Source organism: Mustela nivalis, assembly GCF_964662115.1.
Source record: "Mustela nivalis genome assembly, chromosome: 11".
NCBI lineage: Eukaryota > Metazoa > Chordata > Mammalia > Carnivora > Mustelidae > Mustela > Mustela nivalis.
In genome coordinates, this window is record NC_139030.1 from 106,179,621 (window position 1) to 106,204,367 (window position 24,747).

The following is a 24,747-nucleotide window of genomic DNA, read 5'->3' on the forward strand; positions in this document are numbered from 1 at the left end:
TACTACGAAAGAAGTAATAACATTTTTCATTCTTGGCTTATTTTGTCAAACTCTGTTGGCAATCTTATACAGAGAGGTTTCGGTAAATAGGTTGAAGGTGATTATTTTGAAGTATCAGATAAGTATCTTATTTACTTGCCTGCTGAGTTCTTCCAGTCCCCAGAGATACTTGCTTGATAATGATAATACCTAATACTGAGCACTTTCTAGAGACCTAATCCTGTGCTAAGTGCTTTTTACGTACTATCTCAGCAGACTGAAGAGTTGATTATTTAGGGAAATGGGAAGAATCTATAAAATTTAGATAAGTTGGAATATAATTAACTTTTGGAGCTATTGACACCTGAAGGTCCTTGGCTAATCAGAATTTCAAGGGCTAGTGATAACATTAAATGTAATTGGATTGTATCTGAACACTTCATAGTGAAATGGTTTTAAGATTGTTTATCTGCTTGGTAAATAAATCGGACCTCTCTATCTGATGTAACTCTGCTTTTTAAAAATGTCTTTTAGTATTCATTTCTGTAGGAGTCGGATAAACTAGTTTTATTTCAGTAGAGTAATAACTGAGAGGAGTACCCCCCCTTTGCTGTCTGCTTTTATCTATTTTTATGTATGTGTCTAAAAAGGAATATAGCAAAATTATTTGAGATGCATCTATTATATACCTAAATTCTGTGTCCTTCCATGCAGACTAGCGTGAACATGTGTTATCACTCTTAGAAGTCTGCATTTTGCAAAAGCCCCAAAGAGCACAAAATAATAATCCTCCATAGATAAACCACAAAAGAACAAACAGTATTAAAACTTGGAATGCTGAGTCTGTAAAAATTCAGTCTTTATTTGGGAACCACGGATTTTGAAACATTTCTACAGTCAAGAATGTTGGATGGAGGAAGTAAGAGGATTGAAGAAAGATGTTGTCTTGTAAAACACGTAAGGCAAAGCAGCGGAGAGGAAGTAGATAGTTAATATGGTGCATGTTTATTTCAAATTCAGGATTTATATTCATCCCAAAAGTGATCCTGTTTAAACCAGTGTGTGTTGCATACAGCTCTCCACAGTAACTGTTATTAAAACCCCAGTATATTTTTCTCTACTTACCCTGAGGAATGTCTCCTTTGAGATTTTACTCATTTGATATGTTATTCTAGAGATGCCCTAATCTTTAAAAACAAAATTTGCTCTAACGGGTCCCTGGGCAGCTCAGTCAGTTGAGTGTTTGACTCTTGGTTTCAGCTCAGGTCCTGTGAGATCTCCTGGGTGTTGGGATCCAGGCCCGCCCTGGGCTCGGTGCTCACAGCACAGTCCACTGGGTTCTCTCCCTCTCCCTCTCCCTCCTCCACACCTATGTTCTGCCTTTCAAAAATAAATAAATCTTGGTTTTTTTTCTTTTAAAGCAAAATTTGCTTTAAAAGAAAAAAAAAACTGAAGTTTCACCATTGTCCTGCTTTTGAATCAAAAAGATATGTTATATTACGGGTGTTGTTGGGGGAAGTTTCATGTAATTGTTAACTGGGTATGGAACAGCATCTTTGTGTGTGCAAATACACAGGTCAGAGATAGATAATAACAAATATAGCTAGATAGAGAGAGAGAGAGAGCTATATCTCGTTCCAGCAGAACATGTTTGAAAACATTATCCTTTTTCTGTTGAATTGTTTTTACATCTTTGTTGAAAGTCAGTTGTACACATATATGGAGGTCTGGTTCCGGATTATCTGTTCTGTTCTGTTGATCTATTTGTCTGTCTTGATGCAAAAACCACACAGCCTTGATTAGTATAGCTTTATATTAGGTCTTGAAGTTAGATTATATGTCTTCAAACTTTGCTTTCTTTTTCAAAATCATTATGTCTAATTCTTAACCTCTCATTATGAATTTTGGAATCAGTTTTTAAACACCTACAAAAGATCCTTGCTGGGATTTTGATTGAAACTGCATTGATTTATGCTACAATTTGAGAAAAATTGACAATAAGTCTTCTATAAGCACAATATATCCCTGTTTTTAAATGTTTTCAATTTTTTCAAATATTTGTTTCATTCTAGTTAACCTATAGAACAATACTGGCTTCAGGAGTATAGGTTAGTCATTCATTACTTACATGTAACAGCCAGTGCTCACCACAAGCACCCTCTTTAATCCCCATCACCCATTTAGCCCATCCCCTGCCCACCTCCCTTGCAGAAACCCTCAGTTTGTTCTCGATCGTTAGGAGTCTCTCATGGTTTGTTTCCCTCTCTCTTTTTTTTCTCCCTTCCCATACGTTCATCTATTTTGTTTCTTAAATTCCACATATATATTGTCATTCTCTGTCTTATTTCACTTAGCATAGTACACTCTAGCCCCATCCACGTCATTGCAGATAGCAAGATTTCGTTCTTTTTGATGGCTAAACAGTATTCCTGTGTGTGTGTGTGTGTGTGTGTGTGTGTGTGTGTGTGTGTGTGTACACACACAGCACCCTTTTATCCATTCATCAGTTGATGGACATTTGGGATCTCCCCATAGTTTGGCTATTGTTGATAATGCTGCTATAAACATCAGGATGCATGCATCTCTTTGAATCTGTATTTTTGTATCCTTTAAGTAAATGCTTAATAGTGAAATTGCTGATTATCAGGTAGTTCTACTTTAAACTTTTTGAGGAACCTCCATACTGTTTTCCACAGTGGCTGTACCAGTTTGCATTCTTACCAAAAGTGCAAGGGGGTTCCCCTTTCTTGGCATTCTTGTCAACTTCTGTTGTTTCCTGTGTTCATTTTAGCCATTCTGATATGTGTAAGGTGATATCTCATCGTGGTTTTGATTTGGTGAGTGATGTTGAGCATCTTTTCATGTGTCTGTTAGCCATCTGGATGTCTTCTTTGGAAAATGTCTATTCATGTCTTCTGGCTGTTTCTGAACTGGATTACTTGTTTTTTGGGTGTTGCGTTTAATAAGTTCTTTAAATATTTTGGATCTTAACCCTTTATCTGATATGTCATTTGCAGTATCTTCTTCCATTCCATAGGCTGCCTGTTAGTTCTGTTGATCATTTCTTTCATTGTGCAGAAACGTTTTATCATAACTCTCCTTCAATTTCTTTCATCAGTATTTCATTGTTAGATTTATATCCAGTACTTTTTAATTTTTGTGAGCTATTGTAAATGGTAAAGTTTATTCATTGTTCATTGCCAGTATTAGGAAAATAATTGATTTTTGAACATTGACCATATACATCATGACCTTGATAAACTCATTTATTAGTTCTAGCATCTTTTACATAGATTCATTAGGATATTGTACAGAGATGTCTCTGAAAACAGAGTCAGTTTCATTTCTTATTTCCTAATATTATGCCTTTTGTTTCTTTTTCTTTGCATATTGTACTGTCAAGGACTTTTTTTTTTGGCAAGTGTAAGAATACTTGTTATATAAATATAATTTACACTGGCTAATATAATATTGGACAGGGAAGATGAAATTGCACACTGTTGCCTTTTCCTAGTCTTAGGGGAAATGAATTAGCCTTTCATTATGACATACTTTATCAGCTATAGGATTTTTTTGTACATCCTTTTTATTAGGTAAAGGAAATTCCCTCTGTTGCTAGTTTGCTAGGGGTTTTAATCTTTAATGCAGATTAAATTTTGTTAAGCGCTTGTTCTGTGTCTATTGAGATGTATTTTTTAAGTTTAGTTTGTTAATATGGTGAACCGTACTGATTGATTTTTTTGACGTTTGACTAGTCTTGCTTTTCCAGGATAAACCCTACCTGGTCTTCATCTATTCTCCTTTTATATATTTCTGATTCAATTTGCTGATACTTGGTTGAAGATTTTTCTGTTCATGAGGGATATTGCTATGTGGTTTCTTTTATTTTAATGTCTATACATTTTTATTATCAAGGTAATGGTGGCCTCATAAAACGAAGTGGAAAGTGTTTTCCCCCATTCTACTTCTTGGAAGAGATTATATAGAATTATCTCCTACAGTCCTTAAATGTTTTGCAGAAATAACCAAAGAAACTATTTGTGCCTGGAACTTTCTTTGCTGGAAGATGTTATCCATGATTTCAATTTTAAAAGAGTTGAAGTTCTCTTAATAGTTAAGAAAAATTCAAGTTATCTATTATTAAGTGAGTTTTGGTAGTTTCTATCTTTCAAAAAAAAATGGGTCCCTTTCAACTAAGTTGTCAAATTTAAGGGCATAGAGTTGTTTGTAGTGTTCCCTCACCATCATTTTAATCTTCACAGGGTCTGTAATGGTGATCTTCTCTATCATTCCTGATATCAGTAATTAGCATTTTCTTTGCTTTTCTTGATCAGTCAAGCTATAGTTTGATAATTTTTTTTAGATCCTATCTAAGAATAAAGCTTTCATTTCATTGGTTTTTCTCCATCTTTTTGGATGTCCATTTTATTGACTTCTGCTTTAATATTTGTTCTTTTCTTTTGCTTGTTTTTGGCCTAAACTACTCTTCTTTCTGTGGTTTCCTGAGGTGAAACTTAAGTTAGTGATTTTAGACTTTTCTTGTTTTCTAATATAGACTTTTCTTGTTTTCTAATCTTGTTTTCTAATCTATCTGCTGTACATTTCCCCAAAGCACTGTTTTAGCTGCATAGCACACATTTTGATATGTTATATTTTCATTTCCTTTAAAATATGTTCTAATTTCTCATGAGACTTCCTCTTTATAGGTCTTTTAAAAACATACTAATTTCCAAACATTTGAGATTTTAAGGTATCTTCTGCTATTTTTTAATTTCTAACTTAATTGCATTATGTTCAGAGAATAGACATTGTATGATTCCAGTTGTTTAAAATTTGTTGAAGCTTGTGTTATGGTACCAATATGGTCTGTCTTTGTGAATGCTCCATGCATACTTGAAAAAAATATGTATTTTGCTATTAATGGGTAGAGGATTCTTTTTTTTTTTTTTTTGTAGAGGATTCTTTAAATGCCAATTAAATTGGGCTGTGTCATAGTACTGTTCACATCTTCCATACCCTTGTTAATTTGCTGTCTACTTATTTTCCCTTCAGTTCTATTAGTTTTGGCCTCATGTGTTTTGGAGCTGTGTTGTCAGATGCATAGGAATTATTATGTTTTTAGGATAAATTAACCCTTTTATTATTACATAATATCTCTCCTTATCCCTAATAATTTTTCTTCTTCTGAAGTCTATGCACAATTCAACTTTCTTTTGATTAGTGTTTGCATGGTGTATCTTTTACCATGATTTTGTTTAATATAAATATATTACTGTATTCAAAGTGAGTATCTGGGGGCACCTGGGTGGCTCAGTGGGTTAAAGCCTCTGCCTTTGGCTCAGGTCATGATCCCAGGGTCCTGGGATTGAGCCCCGCTTTGGGCTCTCTGCTCAGCAGAGATATTTTTCCTCCTCTCTCTCTCTGCCTGCCTCTCTACCTACTTGTTATCTCTCTCTGTAAATAAATAAATAAATAAAAATCTTAAAGTGAGTATCTGTATCCTGTAGACAGACAGCGTACAGTAAGAGCTTATATTTTTTTCTGATAATCTCTCCATTAATTAGTAGGTTAAGACAACTTTATACTTCATGTGGTTGGTATGATTGAATTTAGATCTACCACTTTATTATTTTTCTTTTTCTGTTTTTACCTCTGATTTTTGTTGCTCTGTTTCTCATTCTATTGCATTATTTGAATAATCCACAATCCTTAACATTCCATTTTCACTATAATGCTTTGCATTATTTTTTTAGTACAAATTTTTCTGTCTACTTAGAGATAATATTTTACCACTTCAATTAAAATGTAGAAGGCTTGCAACCAGGTAGGTCTCCTTTACCCTCCCCTGATTATGTTCCAGTAGTCATATGTATTATGTCTGTGTGCTTTGAAGCTCCCCCCAACTTCATGTTTTTTGTCTTAATATTTATACATATTTTTAAAAAATTAAGAGGAGAAAAATAGTCTATTATAGTTGCCATTTCATTTTTCTTTTTTTTCTTTCTAAAATTTATTGTGGTATCGTTCCTCTTCAGAGTGAAGAACTTTAGAATTTTTTAGAGTAAATCTGCTGGCAAAGAATTTTCTTAGTTTCCTTAATCTTGAGAATATTTTTATTTTGCCTTTATTCTTGAGGGATATTTTTAGTGGTTATAGAGTTCTGTGTTGACAGTTTTTTTTTTTTTCATTCTACTGAGAATATTCTAGTGTGCTCTGGCTCTATGATTTCTGAGGTGAAGTCAGCAGTCATTTGAATAATTATCCTCTATCTGTAATATATCCCTTTTCTCTGGCAGCTTTCAAAAATATTCTTTCAAATCTTCGGTTTTTAGCAGTTTGATTACAGTGTATCTGGGTGTGTGTGCATTTTTGTGTGTTTTATTTTTGTTTTTGCTTCTAAGTTTCCCCTTTTTTGAGGATTTTTCAGCTTTGTGAAACTAAATCTGTGTGTTTTACTGAACTTGAGAAAGTTTTAGTCATTATTTTTTCAAATATTTTCTGTATTAATCTTTTTCTTCTCTCCTGGGACCCCATCACATGAATACTAAGCCTCTTAGTATTTTCTCACAGGTCTTGGAGGCTCTGTTTGTTTTAACTGGCTTTTCTCTTTCTCTTTAAGTGTTCAGTTTGGATTATTTGTATGCATCTGTCTTAGATCACTGACTTTCCTGTCATCTTCTTTCTACTATTGAATCCTTATGGTGGAATTCTTATTTCTGATATTTTTCAGTTCTAAAATTTCCTTTTTTGGTTCTTTTTATTTTATTTTATTTTATTTTCTGTTTCTCTGCTGAACACACCTGTCTTTCCATTTATTTATTTATTTTTAAAGATTTTATTTATTTAGAGAAAACCCTCAGTCTGGGGGAGAGGCAGAGAGAGAAGGTGAAAGAATCTCAAGTATGCTCCCCACTCAGCACGGAGCCCGCCATGGAACTTAGTCTTGCGGCCCATGTCCTGAGAAGATCATGTCCTGAGCAGAAATCAAGAGTCTGGGGGCACCTGGTGGCTCAGTGGGTTAAAGCCTCTGCCTTCAGCTCAGGTCGTGATCCCAGAATCCTGGGATTGAGCCCCGCTTTGGATCTCTGCTCAGCGGGGAGCCTGCTTCCTCCTCTCTCTCTCTCTCTCTCTCTCTGCCTGCCTCTCTGCCTTTTCTGTGATCTCTGTCTGTCAAATAAATAAATAAAATCTTTAAAAAAAGAAAAGAAAGAAAGAAAGAAATCAAGAGTCGTGCTTAACCAACTGAGCCACCCAGGCACCCTATCCATTTATTTATTTATTTTAATGTTCACCTTTACCTTGTGGAGGTTGTTTATAGTAACTGCTTTCAAGTTTTTTTCTGGTAATTCCAGCATTTTGCTTTTTCTTGGAGAATCCGTCATATTCTGGCTCTCTGTATGTCGTGTAATTTTGCATTGTCCTGGACCTTTTGAAAATGAAATTCTGGTTCCTATTAAAATCTCCTGGATAAAACTGATTTTTGTTTTAGTAGTCAATCGACTTGGTTAGGTTCAGTTGCTTTCCTTCTGGGGATGATGTTTCCAGTGTCAGGTCATAATTAAAAGCCTTTGCTACGCTGTCTAGATACACTTCTCTGCATGCATTGCTCAAGAGTTAGTCTGGGACTTGGGTTTATATTGTAGCCCTAAGTGTCTGCTGTGCTTCTCCAGATGTGTTTGGTCATGAACTCAGAACTTGTGTCTGAATTAGGGGATCCTTTCTTTGGGTCTGTTTCCCCCAGAATCTCTCCCTTACTTTTCATATCCCAGGGACCCATTTCTCTGTATTTTTCTGTCAAATATATTGACATTTCCTCAGAATGTCAGCGTCCCGCTCTTTCACACATCTGTCCATACTTGGGGCAAAGTGGCAAGAGGAAAAAAAGGAAAATACTGGGGTTCCCCCTGCTTTGGACTTAATCTTTGTGTCTACCAGATGGATATGTTGAGGCCTAAGTCACCATAGTGATGGCATTTGGAGGTGCAGCCTTGGGAGGTTATTGGGGACATGAGGGGGGAGTCTTGAATGGGATTAATGCCCTGAGGAGACACAGAGGGATGATCGCTCTGCTCTTTGCCATGTGAGGAGGCAGCAAGAAGGCTCCATGTACAAGCCAGAAGGGGGCCCTCGGCAGCCACTGGATCTGCTAGGACTTTGATTCCTGGGCTTCTCAGCCTCCAGAACTGTGAAAAAATGCCTGTTATTTAAGCAACGCAGTCTGTGGTCATTTGTTGTAACAGCCTGAGCAGATTAGGGCAGCCTTATACACCAGGCGTGGCACAGGGCCCTTGGCCCAGCTCTGTTACCCGGAGAGACTGGTCTCTCGATGCAGTAAGTGCCTGCACTACCCAGGCTTCTTCATGCTGCTTCGTGGGGTAACAGTTCTGCTGCTGGCGTGGACCGGGACACATGGGCAGAAGAAAAAAAGAGATTCCCTTGCCCCCACTCCCCACTCTCTGGCTCACACAGGATTGTTTTCTTTCCTCCAGTTTGAATTTTTGCTACCTGTACCTGATGCCCAGAACACCCATTAGGCCTGTTCTTTGACCAAAGCCAGAAGATAGAAAGGAAAAAAAAGATACAATGATGACAAACACACAAGAAACTGACTACCCCCTTACTGGTCATTGCTCAAGTTTGGTTTGTTTTTTGGTTTTTGTTTTTAAGATTTTATTTATTCATTTGACAGAGATCACAGGTAGGCAGAGAGGGGGGAAGCAGGCTCCATGCCGAGCAGAGAGCCCGATGCGGGGCTCGATCCTTGGACCCTGGGATCACGACCTGAGCCGAATGCAGAGGCCCCAACCCACGGAGCCACCCAGGTGCCCCCATGGCTCAAGTTTTAACTTTCTTCCCATTCATTGTTTACTATTTGCTTTTTAGAATCTGTGAGTAAAATTTAGTATTTTATCCAGAACTTTTCATTATAATCAGTGGAAGAGAGCTGCTATGACAGACTTCGACCAGGTTGGTCTGCACTAGAATTCTTTCCTCCAAATTCGAGGTGGTACTTTGGCCTGGGATGACTGGGTACTTTGCAGGGATGACTGCTTGGACAATACCTGTTTTTAGAATCCGTTAACCTGTGTGCTTGCCAGATGCTTTTTATTGTTTATCTTCCAGAGGATTATCACACTTACTTGATCCAGGGAAAAAGGATAAAGAAGAATCACTGTGGACCTTTCCCTCAAAGAGTAACCAATTTAGATGAGTGATGCCACTGGCAAATTATAAAATTGCCATGATAGAATATGACCATTGTATCAGAGTACCATAAATGTAATACAGATGAACCTCTAAAGAGGTTAGAGAGAGAAGAGACCGAGATGGGCTTTGTGTATTGCATAACATTGAAGCTGACCCTGAAACACGAGTAGGACTTGAATGTGAAAGAATGAGAAGTGTATTTTGGACAAAGGAACAGCGTCAACATGGGTATTGTGGTTAAAAATTGTGGAAGCAACAGAAGGAAGAGTGAGTCATTCAGTTTCTTTAGGGAAGCATAAATGCTAACACCATAATCCTCCCAACTTAAAAATACTTCTAAAATGTGACAGAATGAAACTTACATATTTATAAGTTTTATTTCTTTCTAATTTTCCTGCTCACTCCCTTATGGATACGGTTCTCTTCTTATTAGTTGATTACACTTAAGATGTTACACTACTCTTTTGGTCTCATTTCTTACTAAATACAATTAACATTATGGTATGGACTGAATTGCCCACCCCTCATTCCTATGTTGACTCTATTGCCCCGCGATGTGACTGTTTGGAGGCAGGGCATTTAAGGAGATAGTTAAGGATACGTGAGGTCATAAGGGTGGATCCCTAATTCAATAGGACTGGTGTCCTTTTAATCAGAGACACCAGGAATGCCTGCACAGGGGGAGGGCCCATGTGAGGATGCAGCAAGAGAGCTGTGTTTTCTGCAAGACAGGAAGAAAGGCCTCTAGAGAAACCAAACCTGCCGGCACCCGGATCTTGGGCTTCCAGCCTCTGGAACTGTGGGGAAAAAATTCTGTTAAGAAAGTCTGTGGTACTTTCTGTATTGCATACCATTTGAGCTGACCTTGAAATGTGAGTAGGTCTTGAGCATGAAAGGAAGAGGAAGAAGTGCATTGTGTACAGAGGAACAGTGTGAACATGGGTATTGTGGTTAAAAATCGTAGAAGCAACGGAAATAAGAGGGAATCAAGCTGACTTTCAAGCTGACTGTTATATCGTATAAGGCTAATACTGGAGGACTAGACTATCTTCTTTCTAATAAAGGTACATGTTTTATGCCAGGTTATAACTTAAATGCTAAAGGCATGATTATTTCTATTTGGGACAGATTACCCAATAAAATTCTAAATTCATACTATAATGAGATAAAATCAAATAAATAAATAAATTTTTAGGCCCACGTTGTTTCATTTTACTTTTGCCCCAATCACCTTTTATTTTCTCCTTTCACTCTTCTAACAATCTGTGTGCATTCTCTGTGCTCACTTTTGAAGAGTATGACAATATCTGTAGGAATGTGGCCAGAATTATGGCTTGTAAAGTTTACTAAAACTTCCCAGAGAAAGAACAGTAATCTTAATGCTGGTTCCATTTCACACAAGGCAGAGAGGAGATGGTTGGATACCATTTGGCGATGGCAGATCTTGGTTAACTCTGTTTGACCCCACAACACCCTGGAAGAAAACCTGGCTGCCTCAGGGTTTAGTGTTTTTATTCTTATCATAAAAGGGGGCGGTGAGAATAGAGCAGGAAGAATGAGCTCACCCAGAGTGCAAAAACTGACTTTGAGAGAACATATTTCTGTCTGTAGGAAGCTCACAAATATGTAGTGAGCTACAAATATGACGTTAAATATACAAGTGTTTGAAACAAGTCCCAGATCAACAGTTGTGTTAAAACTTTAGGATCCAGGAAGGTTAGATGATTAAAATCTAGCCCCTCACCTTTTTTTTTTTAAAGAACCATTATATCTTTAATGGTCGAGATTTCAAAGAGAGGGATGATGTCTCAATTCTTTCTCCTTTCCCTCCTGTACAAATGATAGCAGATCAAAGCCAAGAAATGGAGGTGACTTGTTCAGGGTCACAGGAGTAATTAATGAAGGGCGGGGCCTGGTGAAGAGCTAGAGTTTCCTGATTTGCAGTATTCGTGATGGTTAATTAATTTCATTAACTGACACGTGTGGCAAGTTTTGTTTTTTGGTTTTTTGGTTGGTTTTTTTTTTTCCAAAAATGTAATTTAACCTTTAGAGAATGGTAATTTTCCAAATGGAGTAAAAAAAACTTGTGTTTGCCAGGTGAATTTTTTAGAGATGTCATTTTAATAGCCTGCCCAATCTAAATGTCTCTGCTATAAGATCACAGTTTCTCATAAGTAGTTAAAAAGTAAAATATTGCTGTAAAGCATAAACTATGAGAAAATGATGTGTGCCTGGCTAAGTAGCCTCGAGACAAATCATAACTTGGTCAGCACTGTCTTTCTCCCGTCTTCCAGGAATGCAAGAAGGTGGCCGCTGATGATAGATCCTCAAGGTCAGGCTAACAAATGGATCAAAAACATGGAAAAAACCAATAGTCTTCACGTGGTTAAATTAAATGATCCTGACTATGTCAGGACTCTGGAAAATTGCATCCAGTTTGGTACCCCTGGTAAGTATGTGAATAATAAGTGTGTGTTAGGAAATGCCTGGAGAGGGCACAATTAACCCAAAAGGATGTAGGTTTTTTTCTTTTTTAAAAAGATATTTGTGTCAGATTCATCTTCAATAAATAATGACTTTGTTATGTCTTTCATTACTTATTGATAATTATTCCGGAACTTGAGAATTTTTGTTCTCGCGGGTTAGGCTATTTTCTTTGTCCCAAGATTCATTGGCAGTGCATCCTCTAATGGAATTGTTTTCATTTTTGTCTGTACTTTGCCATTCTTAGTGCTTGCTATAACTCCACTACTGCAATTAAAAGGACCACTTGATATGCTAGAGGTATTTTAACACAACATGAGTCCAATTGTGTGTTTATTCTTCCTTCAATTGTCCTACCAAAGTGGCAGAGAAGTGAATACACATTTCCCGTGGCTCTTATCTGCCACAATGGAGAGATTAGAAACTTGACAGAATTTTTCAGTAAAGTCCCATGCACATGTCACATTTGTTAAAATATTTATGATTTGAGTAAATTGGGGTTGTCACATTTTAAATCTATGTTATCTGTCAAATTTTGGCTATTTACTTGACCAAATAAATACATGTGGGCATTATGAAACGACAACGTATTTATCCTTAGGATGAGTTGAGTAAATCCCAGTTGCCATTAGAGCTAATACTGCTTGGAAGAATGATAACAAATGTATCAGGGAGATAGTCTTACAGACATTTTATTTTTGCATATTAATAATGGGCTAATCTTTAAAATATTATAAATTTTAGGTTTGTTAGGATTCACATGGAATGAAAAAACTAAATCTACCTACAAAGTCTGTGTTTGTGTATACGGACAGGGAGACATCCATGCAAATGGTATTTCATTCATCCAACTGGTGTTAGAGTATAGTGACAGAGGTGTCACAAGAAAGGGCAAACAGCTCTACTCTCAAATATCTTTCTTGTTTAATAGTATCAGACAGTATGTATGCTATGTATAGACAATATGCATAGTAAATAGTATAACTAACTGTAATAAACATAGAAAGTGGGCATATGTCACTAACCCTTTTTAGAACCACTGTGCTCTTACAGGTAGGTACGCTAGCTCTGGAATTAGAGTACCTGCCTCTGTTACTCTTCGTTTAGTTCAGTGATCTGAGACTCAGTTTCCCCATTAGTACTTTGACCAGATAGTGTGAGGAGGAAATGAGTTACTGTGGTTTTGGTACTTCTGGTAGTGTCTGATAAATTCAATGTATGTTGTTTCTTAGTTGGAGATTTACTATGTGGTGGGCGCATAATCTCTTTTAGTTATATTACATTATATTTAATTAAATTAGCATAACAAAAAGGCACAGATGTTTACGAGAACTCAGAGAAATAGGGAAGATATCTTGAGAGAATTGTCACCTTAAATACTTTAATTAAAATTACTTGATTTCATTTAGTCAAATTTCCTTGATACGCTAAAAAATAAGCAGTCATTTAGCATCTACCATGTGCTTAACATTCTAGGGTTCTACAGTCTCAGTCATGGGTCTTGCTGTTAGTGTTCCATAATTTTAGGGAAGAAAGGGCCATGGAGACAATCAGTATAGAGGTTTCCAAACTGTGGGAGAGAAGGTCAACTTTTAGTGGGTCAAGACCAGCATTTTTCAAAGAAATACAGTAGAAAAGAATAAAATACTATAGGCTGCATAGCATGGAGTCAAGGTAAGCATTAGTTCATTAAATTTTTGGAGTTTATGTGCATATGTATATATGTGCCTAATCAAAATTTAAAATATATTTCTTACTTGGAGTTGTGCCCATAAAAATATGAAATCCAATAGTAATGCCAATCACTTCATTTAATCAACAAACTAAGTGAGGTGCTCGAGCATGTGAGTTACTTGGCTGAACCAAGATTGTGTCCCCAGTAAAGGGCAGTGCTGATACTAGTCCCCAAGACCCCCGCCTTTGCCCAATGTCTACTGGACCACTCACAGTTGCTTTAACCTACTTTTGGGGATGAACTACTTTAAAAATGCATAGTAATTATTTACAGTACCTTCTAACATTAGTCATCAGAGAAAAGTGAATATTTTAAAACTATTATAGAAAGAGTAACAGATGGCAGATTTTGTAACTATTTTTGTATCGGAACTTCAAGTAAAAGAATTGGTTACTGTTACAGTTTTTAAACATAGGCTGTTAAAGACTTCCTTTTAAAAATTACTGTAGACATTGGCCAATTCAGGAACAGTGGCTTTTGACGCATCCTCCCTTGCTGATAGCCTGGGCGGCGAAGGCAGAAATTTTCTGCTCCTTCAGCCCGAGCGGCCTCCCTCTTCTTTGTCTCTAGTCAGTTTTCAGACAATATCCTCTTTGGGAAAAAAAAAGTATCCTCCTGCTTGCAAAAAATGTTTGAAAGCCGTGTTCTAGAAAATAGAGATACATTTATATTAGCTACTTCAGTGAATAAGGTGTGCATAGAATAGTGATCATATAAATATTGCTGATGAATCCATTTATTTGTACTCCCCAGTAAAGCTGGAAAAATAAGACATTTTAAAGATACAACAACTGGTATAGAAAATCTCTGAATAACTTCTCATTCACTCTATGAATAAAAACAATCTTTGCTTTAAGACCATCTGTCCTACCTGAGCTCGCCTTTCCTTTATCTCCTAGCACTTCGCTTTCTTTTCCCCCTTGGGTCTAACGTGCAAAACTATTTCTGGTTTAATTTTTCTCTCCTTCGCTCACTTGCTTGTTCTTGCACTCACCTAACAAATATTTGTTGTGCAACTACCACATGCCACTGAAAACATAGCATGAGCAAGACAGACTTGGTCTCTGCTGTGTTGGAGCTTATTGGTTTCAAGAGGGAGACCATGGTTACACGTGTGATGAGAGTCGTAACACGGGTGGACCCGGTGCACAGGAGCAGGGAGTTCTTATGACCTGGCGTCGCTTCCCATCTCCTGGCTTTCTGCGTTCTTCCATCCACTTGGTGAATTCGTTTAAGGGCAGCCTTTAAGACACAGCTCAAACGGCTCTCTTCCTATGACATCTCTACCTCTCCAGCAAATGCTAATAGTGAAGTTTTGACAAATTTCTACTGTTGCCTTTATGATTACGTACATAACTGTTTGCTTCTCACCTCCAAGCTCTTTGAGGGTCCCCAGTCGGTGGTTCAAAATGGGTGTAAAATGCTACGTTGTTGAGCAGAAATACACAGAGGATTTTTTCTTATAAATTTGAAGTCTAACATAGAATAATGCAGATAATTCATCATTTTATAAAAGCCTGGTATCAGTTGCTGTCGTAAGGGAAAATTACATATGAAAGGAATACTTGGGTCTCCTTTATATTTTCCTTAGGAAGGATAACTGTGTTTAGTGAGATGCTCTGCCTTACTCAAAAGAGGTTAACAGCATGTGTTTGGTCCCCAGTCTTGGTTTTCCACTAGGTTTGCAAATACAGGATGAGCTGACATTAGGAAACGAGGAAGGGTTTTTACAGAAATTGGTATAAAGTTAACTTTGATGATAGAAAAATGAAGAAAAGCCCGTCTCATTAATTTTTGCTCCTGTATTTGAACATGAAACATATTTTGATCTAGTTAAAATTTAGAGGAGTCAAAATAAAATAGTTAAATTAAGGATAACATTCTGGGGTAATTTGTGTACCTATAGATTTTTGTTCTTTTTCCTGTTTTTTTTAAGTTGAGAATATTTTTGATTTCTCACTGAGGCTCATAATGTAGTAAATATTGAATTCTGAGAACAGATTTCTTTGAAATCAGGATGCTACAGAAAATAGGCATAAGACTTGATTCTGTCAGGAATACATTTTCACTTTTTGGGAAAAGAATCAAGTTTGTAATATTTAAGTTTTATAATATGTATTTTACCTTTAAAGAGACCCATACATATAAATTTAGACACTCTTAATTCCATTTCAAAATAGGAAACATATTGGTGTAGGAGCTGAAATTGTATATTTTTAGGGAGAAATAATTTAAAGATGAGATTTTAATCCAAAAATTTCTTTTAATAAAAGTTGAGGCAATTAAGCAAAGTTTAAATGTTGTAACATTTCATAAACAGGATTTCCAGTTCATATCTTATTCTAGAAAATTAATAGACTTTAAAAATATGATCATGTAAAAATAAAAATGAGAATTCAGTACCTAGTATCACTGTTGTCACTTAACATTATTAGGAAGGTTCTTTTCAGTGCAATAAAATAAGAAACAATGAGAGTGCAATAACATTTGGAAAGAGGAAATAATATTTGTAGATAATATATTTCATCTAGAAAATCAAAGAAAATTAGCTAAAAATCTATTACAATAAAAGAATTTAATGGAGTAGATATATTCCAAAAACAAGATTTAAAAATAACTGAGAAAAGTTGAGTGTGTAGTAATTCTAGCGAACCAGTGAATAGGAAGCGAAACAAATAAAGCAAAAACTTAGCATGACTTTAACAATGTATAGTAAAAAAAATGACAAAACTTCACAGAAAAGCACAATTTGAGTAGGACATCTCATTTGGTCTGATAAGAAAATTAAATGTTATAAACATGTCACTCTTTCAGAAATACATATTTTAGAAATAATGCCAAAGTTAACCTAGAAAAAATAAATGAAAAAGCCAATAAAAATTCAGAAGAAGAGTGAGTTTTCAATTAACAAATAAGTTCTGGAATAAATTTTAATACATGTAAGCCTTTAACACATTATAAAGTAAATGTTATGAACCAATGGAAAAATGATAGGTTATTCAGCAAAGGGTGTTGAAGAAGTGGTTTTGTGGAAAAATGTGTTAAGTTAGAGTCTTACCTCAGACCAAAATATGTTCTAGATGAACTGAAAAATTAAATATGAAAGGCAAAAATAGAAGACATAAATGCTAAAAGAAAATAGGGGAATAACTAACTTGTCTTTGAGAAGAAACTTTCTAAGAAAATACACACTTGATAAAGAAAAATATCCATATATTTGACTCTAAAAATTTATAAGCTAAGCCAAGAAATATCAAACTTAAGAGACTATTGGGCAATTAGAATTTATGGAATTTATATCCCAATGTAAGCAATCAAACTGTGATCAAAATATTTTAAGTCAGGGCACCTGGCTAGCTCAGTTGGTAGAACATGACTCTTGATCTAAGGATTGTGAGTTCGCACTCCATGTTGGATGTGGAGCCTATTAAAATATAAATTAAAAATTTTTTTAAATGGAAATAAAATATTTTAAAACAATGTGGAAATCTATTCCTTGCCATATATTTGATAAGATTTTGAATTTTGAATTATATTTTTTAAGCTATGGCAATTTTTTAAAAGATTTACTTATTTATTTTAGAGACAGAGAGAAAGAGAGCCGGGGAAGGTAGGGGCAAAGAGAGAGGGAGAGAATCTCAAACAGACTCCCCGCTGATCGCGGAGCCCTGCGTGGGGCTCGGTCTCACAACCCTGAGATCATGACCTGAGCAGAAATCAAGAGTTGGATGCTTAACTGACTGAGCCACCCAGGTGCCCTGGCTGCAAAAATTTTTTAAAAAGAGTTTTTACCTGTGTGCCTAAGTGGCTCAGTTGGTTAAGCGACGGCCTTTGGCTCAGGTCATGATCCCAGAGTCCTGGCATTGAGTCTGCATCAGGCTCCCTGCTCAGCAGAGAGTCTGCTTCTCCCTCTGACCTTCCCCCTCTCATGCTCTCTCTCTCTCTCTCTCTCTCTCTCATGCTGTCTCAAATAAATAAATAAAATCTTTGAAAAAAGTCTTCACCTTTCAGAGGTACTTAGTCAAATACCTGAAAGTGAAGTTTTATGGTATCGAGCATTTGTTGGTAAATAATCCAGGGTGAGATGAGGAAGAAATGAAAGAAGTTGGGCTAAATTTACAAGGGTCAAAGCAGGAAGACTTGTATATCAAGTTCAGCATACTGTTCTTTTTGCTTTTGAACAAAGCTTGAAAAACTTTTTAAAAGATTTTATTATTTATGTTAAAGAGAGAGCACGAGTGGACAGGGTGGCAGGGGGGTGGCAGGGAGGCAGAGGAAGAGCGAAAGAATCGCAAATCCCAAGCCTACTCAGTGCTGAGCACAGAGCCCGACGCGGGACTCAATCTCACAACCGTGAGGTCATGACCTGAGCTGGTCTGGTGCTCCACTGACCGAGCCATCCAGGCGCCCCTGACCAAGGTTTGAAAATTTCTACAAGTAAGAAAAAATGTAAAAAAAAAAAAAAGTGTAAACAAACCTGGTTGTTTGAAAACAACCAGGAAATGGGAGCTATTTGTTACAACAATGTTAAAAGATATGAATAAAGTTTTAAAAACTAGCACTTTATGACAATGAACGATATTTGTTCCCCAATACCTATTGGTTTCCCTGTATTTCCGTGGGCAACATCGTGTTCGTAGTTAAAGAAATTCCCCAGCTTCCGTTGTGATTTGCATATGATCGTGGGACTATGGTCTGCCATCAGGGTGTGAGTGGAAGTGCCCTTTGTGAGCCTCAGGAAACCTTCCTTAAGGATGTTTTTCCTTTTCTGTTTCACACACTGTCCTTCTCACCCTGGACGGATTCCCTCGGGCTCCCTTTACATGAGCTATAAAGTCCTTCTTCCTCATGTCACAGTCATTGTGGGTTTTTTATCACTTGGAGCTATACCGAATTGTAAAGAACATACACAATAGGAGAATGGGCCAGTGTACTAATAGATAATATCCAGAGGGGGGAGGGGATAGAATTTGACAAAGAGCATCCAAAACATCAAGCCTTGAATACAAACTTTAACTATTTTTTACCTTTCAAGTTTTACGAGTCATGAGTACAGTATTTATTGCTGTCCGTCTCACATGGTGGTTAAGGAAGTCGTGGCAGTAGCCACCCTGCTCAGTTCAAGTGTTTGCTTTGTCATTTACCAGTTGATTTAACTGGAAATTTTAGCTCCGTTGCCTTGTCCCAGTTTCCCCACATATAAAAATGGGGTAACAGTATTCCATGTTATTTAAAACATTTGAGGGTGAGAAAATAAAATGTCATCATGGTGCCTGGCATTTATAAATACAATATTACATAAAAACAGGTTTAAAAAGGGCAAAAAAGAGTGCTCACTGCAACTCTGAAAGTTCTACAGCCATTCAGGAAAGCAATTTGGCAATATAAATAGCCTTTAAATTAATTGCACTTCTAGGACTCCAGCTTGATTAAGTAATCAGAGATGAACACAAGGGTTTTTTCAAAAAGATGTTCACTGTAGCATTATTAACAACAGAAAAAATGGAAGCAATCTAAATAATAGATGAATGTATTTAATCCATTATAATGCACTCAGATTATTTAACTATGAAAAATAATCATTTTATTCGAGCAGAAAATGAAAATGAATTTTAAAATCATCTGAGATGCCTGCTTTGGTTAATTAAGATCTCAGCAGTGAAGGAAATTGACAGGACAATTTTAGAAATTCATTTAGCCAGGTGTAACCTCTGGGAAGGAGCAGAGTATGTCTGTACTTTAATGGCAATAGAAGTTCAAATACCCGCCATCCGGATACTCTAAGCTCCCCTTTCCCAGCAAGATTGCACATCTAGGCTCTCAAAGGACTTGCATAAAACACCATTATTCAAGGTTGGCTGCAATAGCACCCCCAAACTCCAACATGTAAGACTAATTTGGCAAATGTATCATGAGCCTTAATGGTGTCACTGTTCTTTCATCCAAGGATTCCCTTCCTAGAATGCTGTCATAAGAAAATATTTTTTTTTTTTTAAAGATTTTATTTATTTCTTTGACAGAGAGAAATCACAAGTAGATGGAGAGGCAGGCAGAGAGAGAGAGAGGGAAGCAGGCTCCCTGCTGAGCAGAGAGCCCGACGTGGGACTCGATCCCAGGACACTGAGATCATGACCTGAGCCGAAGGCAGCAGCTTAACCCACTGAGCCACCCAGGCGCCCCAAGAAAATATTTTTAAGCACAAAGTTTTTGTACACAGTGCTATTTATAATATTGAGAACAGATAACAATTGAAATATATAATAGTAGAGAATTGACTTAAAATATTAGATAAATTAATATTGAGGCTATTATACAGTAATTAAAAGCATGTTTATTAATTTTAACTGGTATATTTATGATATAATGTCAAGCAAAATAATTAGGGTGTTAAATTAGATATATTGTTTAGTCTCGATGGTGCATAGAAAAAGATTAATAAAATACTGAAGAGAAAATTTATTCAAATAAATTCAAATAATTCAAAAAAATGTATTCAACAAAAATTATCATAGTTTTGGATCCTTTTTCTATCAAACCATATATGAGTATGAGTCAATTATGTAAAATATTTAAAAGATAAGCTGAGCCACACTAAACATTCTAAGAGTTTATTTGAGCAAAAATTGGTTGGAATTGGGCATTGCCAGTTTGGATGTGGTTAGATTGCTCCACTGACCAGAGCTGGGGGAAGTAGGGAGAAAAGAAAGGAAATTATTTGGCTGGCAATAGCTTAAAACCTCATTGGCTGCTTGTACTTGGTTATCCTTAGGATTTTTATTTTTATTTTTATTTTTATTTTTATTTTTGATTGTTATCCTTAGGATTTTTATTTTGACTTTGTGACCTTGAGACCTTAATAAGCTTAGATTCCGGTTTGCTTCCCTAGGTCACCATAGCATTAGAGCCAACTCAGCCTAATGGCCTCCTTATTTAACACTTTTATTCTTACCTACATTTCCTCATGTTCTACAATAAGCTCGAGTTACTTTCTTAATTAAAAGTCAATAACCATTTAAATAGCTACAACTTGAAATGTTTATTGTCTGGTGTCTCAGATGGATATACCTCCCCCCGTCGTACTGGGGCACACAGTGAATGGTAGACCAGGTGGGGACCCTGAGTAGGACCATAGCCAAGAAGTATGGAAGATGATGCAAAAGGACCAGATAGACCCACCAGTTCAGCCCATCCCTCACGCACCCAATTATTTTTTTATGACACTGTTTCCTTACACTCAGAAGACAAAAATAAATTTATAGGTAACTAGGAATAATAGTAATCTAGGGGCTGAAAGAATTTGGGGGGTTGCATGTTGACAGTCAATGTTTAAAATAACATGGCATCTTTTTCTGATTCCACTCCAGTGTTGCTAGAAAATGTTGGAGAAGAACTAGATCCTATTCTGGAACCTCTTCTACTGAAACAGACCTTTAAGCAGGGTGGGAGTACATGTATCCGACTTGGGGATTCGACCGTTGAATATGCACCGGATTTCCGCTTCTATATTACTACGAAGCTGAGAAATCCTCATTATCTTCCTGAAACATCAGTAAAGGCCAGTATCTAAAGTGAATATTTCTCTTTTGAATTTTACAATCAATGACTGTATTTTCCTCCTAAGGCATAAGAAGGACGGGTTTCCTAAGAAAAAGAGATTTTGTCCTTGTTTGGCATTTCCTGAAATTGCTGTAATAATTCCAAATGTTTATTTTGTGTGTGCATGTGAGTAATAAAGGCGCCTTCAGTATGAAGTGGGAAAAAAAAAAACACTCTGAGAATCTAATTCCTATAACTGATATTACTCTTAGAATTTCATTGTTAAGAATAGATGATATATATGTACCCCCTTTGTAATAAATGATAATATGCTAATTCTTGGCATTGAAATTTTTAAAAATCCATTCTTCTTTCTTGGAATAAGGATGCTGTTATCTAACTTTATATAATTACTTAAAAGAATTGATTTTCATCAGTGGTTCTTTGAAAATACTAGGAATTCCTTTCAAGAAAGCTAGTTTAAAGTTTTAGCCAATGACTAAAATTACTTGAGACATTGATCTGCGACTGAGCTCCTGGAGGTCATTCCATATTTTATTCCCAAATCTTGGCACTCAGTAAGGTTGGCACTTGGTCAATGTTTGTGGAATGAGTGTGGGAGGGAGGGATAACTTTCGTTTATGGAAACTAGCAGGAGAGGACATTAAGAAATATTGATTCCGATTTCGAAAGTTACATATGGAGATAAGATTTAACCAGAGAGTTCAAAAACTGTCCTTTTTAAGAAATATTTAAATTAATGTGGGCCTCTGTCTACAGAGGCAGAGGAAGCACAAAGATGACATAATTCATTCCCTCCAAGATGAATTAACATGGCAACTGCTCTTAAGAGGTTTACGCTATAAATAATATGTATGTTAAGTGACTATATTTATGACTAAGAAAACACAGGAGCTCTTAATTGGGGACATATTTTAGACTGGACATTCAGAGAAGTCAAGAAGACTGAGGGAAAGTGGGGTAACCCTTGAGGTTAGTTTTAAAAATACAATGTTAAAATATGGAAAATCTTGGCCACTATTTTTAACTAATTAAAATAAGTGTTATCTAAAATTGTGTATTGTCTATCAGGAGAGGTAGTGTCTAGTAGTAGTTTAAACATGGATTCTGAAGCCATTTGAACCTGACTACCTTGGCTCAAAGCCTAGCTTTATCATTTGCCAGTTGTGTGACATTAGCCAAATTATTTAATCTCTCTGTCCCTCCATTCCCCAGTCTAGAAAATGGGAATAATAAATATCCAGCTCATAAAGTGGTATGAAGATTAAATAAATTAATTTAGGTAAGGGCTTAGAATAAATCCCAGCACATAGTGTTATATGAGTGTTAATGATTAACATTATTAGTTAACTTTTAAATATAAGTGAGAAAGTATGAAACATAAAAGAAAATGTTAAAATCCCAAAACTATGTTCATTTTTTTAAATAAATGACATGGAAAACCATTTTTACTTTTCAGTAAGACCTATGAAAATCTCACAAATGACTAACAATTCTTAGTTCACAGGTAACTAGTTATAGAAGCCATAAACTGCTATGGGGAGCAAACTGATCTATGATTCAGTATTGAAACCCTTACAATCCCTAGGGCGTCTTATTGCTTCATTATTTTTAATTGCTGGGATTGATTAAACAGGGATTAGAAAACATAGTGAGGCAGTTACTTGCTTTCATTTACAAATTAAAATACTTCCTTTAAATCCTATTTTTAGGGTCTTTTATGTACCTTTGCTTTCAAAAGTACCCAAGGGATGATACGGTGCTGCTATAATCCTTTTGAATCTAAATGAGAATAAAATTATGAAATCATATGTTGTATAATTTAAAATGTTTCTTTGTTATTATTTTCTTTAAATGTTTATTGTCATTTGTGAGCAAATGCTTAGATTTACAGAATCTTGATCTTAAAAGATCCAGCACTAATGGAATATGAATGAATACTTCCATGGGTCTGAAACAATGAAGTAGAAGTTATAAAACCTACATTTCTCTCAATAATTTGTGCCCTTGGTTCCTCATGTCAAGAGGAAAATCTCTCAAATGCTTTATTTTTTTCCCATGAATAAATGACAAAGCAGTAGAGAATTACAAAATAACATTTTATGAGTTTTTTTCAATTGCTTGATTTTAAGAATTTCTTATTCTCCCGTCTAAATGTATGATTACGCTCATATAATCTATCCCTAGTGGTATCCAAAGCCCACCACAGGTCAAGTGAAGGGGGGACAAACTTAACCAAGAGGAAACCACCAGGGAAAAGGTGCCAAGTTTGGTCACCTTCCTAGAGGTACTGCAAGAAATTGTTGTACACTTTCTGATCGCAGGTAGGACATTTTCTTACAGAGATGGAATTACCCTGTTCTTGCGGAGGGGGTATTCTCAAATTCTCTTACTAGGAAAGGTGGGGAAACGTGGAGTCTCCCACTCAGCAGCCAGAGCAGAAATACAGGCAGACACTTCACAGCCGATGGGCACGGATTCCACCAGAAATCAGCCGTAGCAGAAATGAAAGTCACGGGGAAAGGAGGCACAGAAGGTGATGCTCGAGACATAAACACAGAACCGAGCTCAAGACCCAAGGGCAGAGAGCAGACAGATTGTAAAACAGATGTTTAAAAGAGCCAGGGTGCAGGGTAGGGGGTCTCGAGTTAAGCCAAGGTCAAGAAAGCATTTGTTGACCTATGGGTTCACTGATGATCAGAACCAAAGAGTTTCTGCAGTTTATTGCTGGGAGCACGAAGGGCATATGGAGGCTGGGGTGAGAGTGGATTGTCACTGAAGAACGGAGGGAGGGGGAGGCAGAAAGCATATATAAATACATAAATTTTCAACAGTACCATTGTGACGGCGCAAAGAGAGTATCATTCCATAGCTGAAGGGTTTGTGGGAGAAACAGAATGAATTATTCGTTTATTTGCTATGTGAAAGACCTCAGCATGCCAACTTTCCCACTTACAGTAAACAACCAGGGGAGGAGGAATTTTAAGATGTAGGAAACAGAGCCTGTAAGAGCCATTACATGGTAGGAGTATAAAGTAAGCGTTGATAGATTTCACCTCAATGGATACCAATAAATGTATATTTCCTAGTTCACAATAATGGCTGTTCATACTGTAATGTGATTATCTAATGGGTCATATTGTAATATTACATTAAATATCATACATTTTAAACCATGTAATATGATTATCACATTATAAATATCGTATATGCTCATGAGGAGTAATAACAGTGTTCTTTTTCCTCCTGTCTCACTTGTTAAGGTTTCCTTTACTTTTGGTCACCACCGGGATCTGTAACATAAATTAGCCCATCCAGCCAGTATGGAAGATAGCTTCCAACCTGATTCTAATGGATTTGGGGATTAAACAGTTGTCAGAAATTGGATCAGTTTGTAATAGGAATAAACTGATCACCCAACAAAACCCTTTGAAATATACATTTATGCCTGTGAGAAACTTTGGTGGGTTTTTAATCCAGCAGCCAAACTTGCCTATATCTTTAATCATAATCTCTACAAATTGCCACTTTTCACATATACTACTATAGTAAATAGAGTCTATTTTAAGGTTAAAACTTTTAAAAGTAGAGGCTTTCTCGATAGAAACGATGGTGCAATTCTTGTTTATTTTTCCATTTACAGGTAACATTACTCAACTTCATGATCACGTCGGAGGGAATGCAAGATCAGCTGCTGGGAATTGTGGTGGCCCGAGAGAGGCCAGACCTTGAAGAAGAAAAGCAAGCCTTGATACTACAAGGAGCTGAAAACAAAAGGTATCAAA

At 36.4% G+C, this 24,747-nt stretch overlaps 1 protein-coding gene across 2 annotated transcripts in view; it reads left to right on the top strand.

The window, feature by feature from the left end:
- DNAH7 (dynein axonemal heavy chain 7) overlaps positions 1–24,747 on the top strand; it is a 249,692-nt gene that overhangs the window by 166,427 nt on the left and 58,518 nt on the right. For both annotated transcript variants that reach the window (XM_082689009.1, XM_082689010.1), the window contains 3 exons: positions 11,481–11,635; positions 20,770–20,960; positions 24,606–24,739. In XM_082689009.1, the coding sequence (XP_082545135.1) occupies positions 11,481–11,635; positions 20,770–20,960; positions 24,606–24,739 (480 nt within the window). The remainder of the gene's footprint in view (positions 1–11,480; positions 11,636–20,769; positions 20,961–24,605; positions 24,740–24,747) is intronic.